At 36.9% G+C, this 8,321-nt stretch overlaps 1 protein-coding gene across 2 annotated transcripts in view; it reads right to left on the bottom strand.

Annotated features, from left to right (window-relative positions):
• Positions 1-4,024: 4,024 nt before the first annotated feature.
• The window catches only part of foxj3 (forkhead box J3), a 96,165-nt gene continuing 91,868 nt past the window's right edge, over positions 4,025-8,321 (bottom strand). For both annotated transcript variants that reach the window (XM_082155176.1, XM_082155177.1), the window contains exon 12: positions 4,025-7,698. In XM_082155176.1, the coding sequence (XP_082011302.1) occupies positions 7,586-7,698 (113 nt within the window). In that variant the 3' untranslated portion in view covers positions 4,025-7,585. The remainder of the gene's footprint in view (positions 7,699-8,321) is intronic.

Genomic DNA, 8,321 nt, shown 5'->3' with positions numbered 1-8,321 from the left:
GCAAGCCATGATGTCTCTCGAGGAAAAACCAATATCACGCTCGCACAGCTCATTTTCTCAGGGGCGGGCCAAATTCTTTTAGCGGGCAAAGAAGAGAAAGGGGAGGTTACCTTTCCCCTTATGACGACATAAGGGGAAGATTTCTAGGTTCGCCCATCTGAGCTTTCATTTTCTCAAAAAATACCCAGGGCTTGGTTTACACCCATCAAAATGTCTAGCCACTGGGGGACCATAGGCAGGCTAGGGAAACCCATATTAAGGTTAAAAAACCTCATAAAGTGAAATTTTCATGCAATGGGACCTTTAACCCTATCCCTAAACCTAACCACCCATAACTTACCTCTAAAATCAGAGGGAAATGATAGGTGAATAACACTGATGTAGAAGCACCTAACCCTAAACTTTTCCCTCAAATATGATTGGTTTACTGGAATGTTGTTCCAGGATCAACAACAATGGTGATCCAGGAACATGTTGTACTTGGTGAAATCACGTATACCGGGGTCGATGTGTGTGTGAATTTGAGTTTTAAGGTGGTTTTGAACATAACTAAGCTTCAGATACTAGAAATAGACCACCAAGTCAGTGACAGCACCAGATCGTCAAATTCAAAATAGGTCGGTAAAATACCAAGGGACTGTGTGTGCTCTTCAGGAGGAAACTGGGATTACAAAGGCTTAAGCGATTTCAAAGCACCGTGGTGAGTGCACCAAATACACAAGTGTGAGGAAATGCAAACTTGTAGGGTGCTTCAAACACTACAGCATCTTGAGTGTTGCAAAAGCTTCTCAAAGCCAAGAATATCCAGTCAACGGCTGTCTTGCCATCAGAAACAGGTTTTTACTGAAAAAGCAAGATGGCTAACCTAGATCTGCTGAGCAAAAACAGGCTAGTTAACAAGCTTATTGTTATAACCTATTGTGACAGCTGCATTGTGCACCATACAAGACTGAGTTTACAGAATACTTTGATGAAAAATGAATTAGATTTTAAGGTTAATGTGAGAGTGCAACCTTAAAAGTTCACATTAAGGTCAGTTGCTTTCATGTATCATGATATAGGCCTAGCATGTGGACATCTGGGATAAGGCACTGAATGCGTTGTCCTGTGCATTACATGCATGGTTACTCATGAAATAAATAGATTTGTGGACATTAAATCTCGATTTGATTTTTTTTTTTTATATTTGTACCTGTATATTAAATTAAAGAAAAACGATGGTCTATTACAGCATACAAAACATATTTTCACTATAATCGATTACTATGATGCTAGATCACACCAGTCCGTGGTGTAAGGGGCCATTCACACAGAACACATTTCTTTTTAACTTTTATTTATTCTTTCAATCATTCTTATATTTATACATTCATTTATATTTACTAATTCCCATATATATATATATATATATATATATATATATATATATATATATATATATATATATATATTTCCAGATTAAAGCTACAATATGTAAGATTTTTGTAATAAAATATCCAAAAATCACTTGCACAGTGTGATATATTTCCTGCAGTTGTGTACTTACAATATCCCAAAAGTTCCCAAAGATTTTTAATTTCAGAGAAATTCCAATTTTAATAATATACCCATAATATACGCGTTATCCCTGGTTTCTGCTCTACTGCCATTGTAACCATGGCGACAGACGTGGACAACTGCGTTACGTCTAGCGGCATGCTCACGCTGTTATTTTTTCGTTCAAACATTATGGACCATGGCAAGCAGACTTTGGGACAAAAGGCAAACTAAAACGAGGATTAATATCAGCGTGGCGTTTTCGAGATGCCGAGAGCTCCACGTCCGTGACAAACTTCGACTTGACAGAGACGCGCAAATGTAGAGGGAGCAAATGTACATAAAACTAATCAGCGTTATATAGCTCAACATGATGAAATGTTAGAATAAGATCAGTATGTTATTCTAATGTTGATCTAGCTTACTGCTAGTCTCATACAGATAAACTAACACATAGTTAACACAGACTCGCATGTGGCACTGATATCTGTCTCTTATTAGCAATCGCGACCTGCTTCATTCCACAGTCAAGTTAAAAACATCAATGTATTCACTCATCCATAAACATTATTAGACCCTTCGGCATGACGACAAGTTCCATTATTCCGCTTATGCGTCATCAACCTACGCCTTTGTTATCGTAAGAGATTAGCGACCCCTGGCGGCGAAATAAATTACATATTGTAGCTTTAATTTATACATTTATAAATAAATATAAAAACAAATGAAAGAATAAATAAAGCTAAAAAGAACAAAAAGAAATGCAAAAATAAATACAAAAAAGAAAAAACCATAATACAAAAATAAAGTCAGGATTATATATATTTGTCTTATAAGGACGTTAATTCCTTTATTTGTTTTCCTATTGTCACATTAATTTATCTATTTCTGCAGTTTTGGTCCTCCATATTTTAGAACATTGTGTCATGCACGAGATGTTGTAAAAGACGTGGGAGCAACAGTCAAAAAAAACCTGCGTATAGGGGAACGAGGGAAATGAAAATATGTATCTGAATATGTATAATATGTATGTTTATATACATATAATGAAAATATTTAAATTTCTATACATATTATTGTTATATTTAATTATAATCTCTGTTAATATTACTGATAATGATGATGGTAGTAGAAACAATAGTATTATTCCTGTTATTGTTATTACTGACATAATTATGAAATAATTTTATGTAGGCAACCCGAATGTTTAGTTTCATTATTATTATTATTAAATAGGTTTTATGAGTACTATTATTATACTACTGCAGAATACAACTTATTAATGTATGTGTTTGTATATTTGTTACATGGAAGAGAGGACTCATATACAGTGTTGTCATGGATGACAGCGAATGTTAATAAATATAGGTTTCTGTTTTAACCAGTTTTCTGGCAGTAGTGAAAAAAAGTATATATACTGTATACATATATTTGAGCACAAAAACAAACAAATTGGCACGATAACAGCAAAATCATCCATTCAATTAAATTAAGGCATTTTGAAGGCTTCTCCGCAAGTACGTCTGGTTTGGAATTGATGTATATATATATAATTCCAAACCAGACGTACTTGCTGAGAAGCCTTCAAAATGCCTTAATTTAATTGAATGGATGATTTTGCGGTTATCATGTCAATTTGTTTTTATATATATATATATATATAAATAAAATGAAATAAATATCACAAAGCAGCAAGGATTGCACAGTGAAGTTAACATATTTTATTTCTTTAAGTGCCATTCATGCATATCGGGGAAGGGGTGGTATTGACAATCCTAATGACACTTCAGTTATTTTACAGCACTAAAACCAATACAAAGAGAAGCCGTGTCATCTTATTGGACAGCAAAAGTAATAAACCGTGCAATAACAAAAAGGACAAAAAGGGGAAAATAAAGGAAACAACAAATACAAGTAATGACCAGGACAAAATCAAACAGAAAACAAAGATTAAAATAGAATATAAACACTGAAACACTGAATGTTGAACCATAGTACAGGTAAAAGGTAGTGTCACACAAAAAGCCAACGCATTTTCATCACATATATACAATATAGATATATACATACTGTGTCACCCTTGGATTGGACAATAACAAAATACTCTGTATTCATCTCCCTCTTTTCTTTCGCAGGTGAACCCGAGCCCTTGCCTTGATCCCTCACCACTCCAGAGGAAAAAAGGACAATCGAAAACACAGATATTTACAATAAGCACAACAACACACCAACAATGAATAAAATAGGCTCCAAATACCAGAACTTGTTGGCAGTTTTCTCCCATAAATGTAACAAGGCTTCTCAAATCTTCCTTGATTACAGTAATCTCTCTGGCAGATACGCGCGTCTCCACTTGTTTTAAGTTCTTTTTTCTTCTTTTGTTTTACGAAAACTGAGTTGTCTTTAAACAGTTAAAACTTTCACACAACACAAACACAAAATCAAAGGAGCAATGTTTTTACTTTTTCTTTTTTGAGAAAAAGAGGAAGAGAGAGAGAGAGAGAGAGAGAGAGAGAGAGAGAGAGAGAGAGAGGGAGGAGAGAGAGAGAGAGAGAGAGAGGAGAGAGAGAGAGAACTCATCACCTGTTCAGCTCATATTCTCTTGCGCTCTCTTGAAGCTTTCAGTTCAGTCCGATCCTTCAGACTTTACGCCAATTACCCGGCCGTCTTAAATGTTGCAAAGTTAGACTTCCTCTCTTTGGCAAACAAGAGATCCAAACACATCACTACCACGAATAGATTGGCAATACATACAAAATATTTCCAACTTAAAACAGACACTTCTCCTCCTATCCAGACAAACCATGATGGAGGGTGAACACCACAGTATGGTATTAAAGTTCACACCGAGGGTGGATCGATGTCAGACATTCACTCGAGGGAGATCCTGCTTGAGTTAATGAACGACATGAACGCTTGTGCTTCTGACTTCTTTTCAAAGTGCACAAATGACCAGATAAAAGCTCTGAAAGCTCTTTGTATGACAAACACTGAGGCTAGGTGAATGAGGCTTGTGAACACTTCAACAGTATCCAAACAAAAACACGAGACGAACAACCGATAAAAAAAGATAAGGATGCAGAGAGCCAAAGCAGATTTGAGCAATGGAGCTTAGCTTAAGAACAATATGCACAGCATCGCAGTCAAACAAAAAACACAGACGTTAAACAGTCGGTCAGGGGTAAAGTGGATAACAGTTCTGTCACTGTTTTTCTTCTCTTGTAAAAGCACACTCACAAATTCAGTATCATGGCCAGTTGAGGTTGATTTTAGGGTTATGTTTGGCTTCGGTAATACACTTTCACCAATTTAAACCCCATTAGCATCCGGTTATGTAATGATGGAATACACGTATATGTAAAGAACTACACAGCTGATGGTGGACGGGATTGGATGAAGAATCAGGCTGAAATGTCATGAACATGATGAGAATTTGACTGGGTTCCTTAACCATTAAAATCCTTTTAGGGTGAATCTCTCAAAATCCATCTTATTTCACCCCAAAATAAAAAAATTTGATCGAAGAAACTTTTTTTAAGACCATTAAGTTCTTTATTCTATTATATACATTCTATACATTTTTATTATTTTAAAAACCTGTAAAAATGTAATGGCACCTTATTACAAGTTTTATATCAGTATTTGTTATACTGCCTTTACCATAAATTGAATTACTCCATTTGATTTGTTTCATGAAACAATAAAAATACTGTATAACAGTAATGAGAAAATGACTAGAGAATAATCGGGGACTTACAAAAAGAAAAATTTGTATTTTTTCAATTTTTTTATTTCTAATGGTAATAAATGTCAGAACTCCAAATCTTAATGGTCTTAAAAATAGATTCCTCTAAGCAAAACGATTTCTTTTTTTCCATTTCTGATTTTGAGCTTGTAATGCGACACATTTTCATGACATTAGAAGGACATACAGTATATGACAAACCGTTATGTAGGGTTCATGGATCCATGACATTAAGGGCCTTAGGGATCAATGTCAATGACTAGTGTAAATACTTTGTTTGAGAGTTTATAATACTGAAATACAAAAAGGAAAAAAAACAACTGTCATTAGATCATTTCACTTTTACAAGTCTAATTGCACGTACATTTTGATAAATAAAAAACAAATCCCATAAGATGACTGAAAACTACAAGAAGCCAAGGAGACTCGGGAGTGCGTAAACATTCAAGCTATGGGAAACAGATCCACTCCTTCCCTTTTCAACCGCACTTAATGGCTTTTCTAAATAAGCACTTCTCTCTAGAATTTGGTCTAATCGAAGTGCTTCTTTTCACTGATAAATACCCTGCTAAAGGTCAACAGCCTGCACCAGTTTCTAATTTGGGTTCCGCTATTCTAGTCCACATCCTGTGCATTCGTTTTGTGCTCTTCAAAAGAGATGATTGTAATCACTGATAGCCCTAAATTAATTATATTGCACAAACACATTCCGTAATATCGCTGATATAATAAAATGACACTGTGGTTTGTTACGCTAGCAGATACTTTCAACTAAATGTTTAAAAAATATAGACTGTAGTATGTAGTAATTACAGCAATAGTTGGGCTACGCTTGATAGAGCAAGACATAGTTACAGTCTGGTTCCTGGTCGATTTTGAAGGACAGTGTGAATGTGTGTGATTTTAAACTTTGCAAGACTTTAGTAGCAGAATTTCAAATGCAGCAGTTAACATTCCTCCAACATAAGGCTATTAGTGTATCTAAATATTTCAGTCATCTCCTTTCTCTCGGTATTACGCTACACCCGACGTCCAAAAGCAACAGCTAAAGTGAGGGTACGCTCTCTGCAAAAAGTCCTTGTCAGTGCAGCAAAGAGCAAGCGATTTCATGTCGGTTGGTCCTAGGGTTAAAATAAAGAGGGCTCTTTTATTGCGGACCATTAAGCAAATGTGCCTTGACGTGATTTCATCTCCTTCTCAACGCTGCTGTAAAGAGCCACACAGCAGGATGATTTCTGAATGTGAACAGGGCTCTCTGTTATCACACAAATCTCCGGTCTGCTCCTAAACAATGCATGAAAGTTTCAGTGGCAGGTCCTGAGGGCTTTAAATGAACTTAAAAGCAATGCAGTCCAATTGGGAGACTACAGTTTGACGGGTGATAGTTGACAGAACGAGGATTGTACATGCAAACGTAAAGCGTTTAGGGAAAACGTTAATAGTGAGGTCTGGATCGATATCATTTTCTGACGCACACGTTTAGACTTGCCTAAAACTATTAGTGACAAAAAAACATGACACACTTCAGGCAGCAAAGATACACAAGTACAAATACTGCAGGTAATGTGGTTTACACGTTTCATTACGAGCCTTAATGATCAGTAAAATCTGCTAGAATCGGAAGCATGGCGACTTCGACATGTTACAGTGTGTAGGGTCAGAGGAGCAAAAAAAGAAAGAAAAAAGGGGCTACTTGTGCCTGAATGACCAGAGAGAACAACGGTAGGTGCTTTGAGTGTCACGTTACCTGCACCATAGGCCCTCTTCTGAAAAGTGCCCTGCATCTCAGAGGAAGTTTCACAACACAAATGAGGGAGCCAATCTTGTCTGATAGGCAGTCAAGGCCTGAGTTAGTCATCATGAGAGGGGAGAACAAGCCAGACATATTACTCGAAAATCACAGAATAACAGTTGAAGAGCAGGGGCGAGAGCTTGGCAATTGAGTGGGCTTGTAGAAAGGCTGTGGGTTGGGAGACATTTGACATAAACATGAACCACTTGCCCCTTGGACAAGTATAAAAGCGATCACTTAAATGTCCTAGTAAATGTGATTGTCTTCAAAGTAATATCTTTTTTTTGTTTGTTTGTTTTTGTTTCATAAAAACACCAGGAACACAGGAGTCTCTTTCAGGTCATAATGAACAACACCTGCACTATTTTTCAAGTGTCCCGTTCCAATCTGCCTTCTGTCACGGGCATGCAGACACCTCAGGTCCAGCCCTCTTGCTCTGTAACACAAACACTCTGCCTCCATTCGCTCCTCTCTCGTTTTGCCTGCACCACTCTTTGCGTTCTGGGACTGGGTTAGACGATGGAGTCCCAGTCAAAGTCATCCTGGATGTCGTCGGCGGGCATGCGGCGCATCTGGAAGTTTCCAGCAGGCATCATATGCTGCTGGTTCATCTGAGCGTGATGGCCTGAGGACAGAGCAGAGGGGAATGGTCACGAGACACAAATGCTTTGACGTGCATTTTAAGAAAATCATATTCCTACACATATCGTGGAAAGTTGCAACCTGGGCAAGTGTTAAATTCAAACTACCAGTGAATTATACACAGGTTCCCTTGTGATCTTAAACAAACCTAGTGAAAGTAAGGTGTATATGCTTGTTACTATGTGTTTTACAGTGTTGCTCTGGCATTATTAATGTGTTTTGGGTGGTTGCTAGGGTGTTTGGGAATATCAGGGAGTCTCTATGATATCCTGGTCACTATATATGGCTCAGTTCCTCTGGCTGCACGATTTAAGGCATCATTCACATCAGTAGCATAAACTGTGCACTGCAGGATAATTCAGCAAGGATGCATTCAACTGATCAAAATTGACAGTCAACGCATTTATAACATTAAAAAAGATCTCTAGTTCAAATAAATGCCGTTCTTTTGATCTTTCTATTTATCAAAGATTCTTAAAAAAATATCATCAATTTTTTTACTGTTTTCAACACTGATGATAATAAGAAATGAGCAGCAAATCAGCATATTAGAATGATTTCAGAAGGATCATGTGACACTGAAGACTGGAGTAATGATGCTGAAAA

This window comes from Leuciscus leuciscus (genome assembly GCF_965113295.1).
Source record: "Leuciscus leuciscus genome assembly, chromosome: 23".
Taxonomy (NCBI): domain Eukaryota; kingdom Metazoa; phylum Chordata; class Actinopteri; order Cypriniformes; family Leuciscidae; genus Leuciscus; species Leuciscus leuciscus.
Note: the sequence above shows the minus strand (reverse complement) of the source record. Positions and strands in the feature narration are given on the sequence as shown.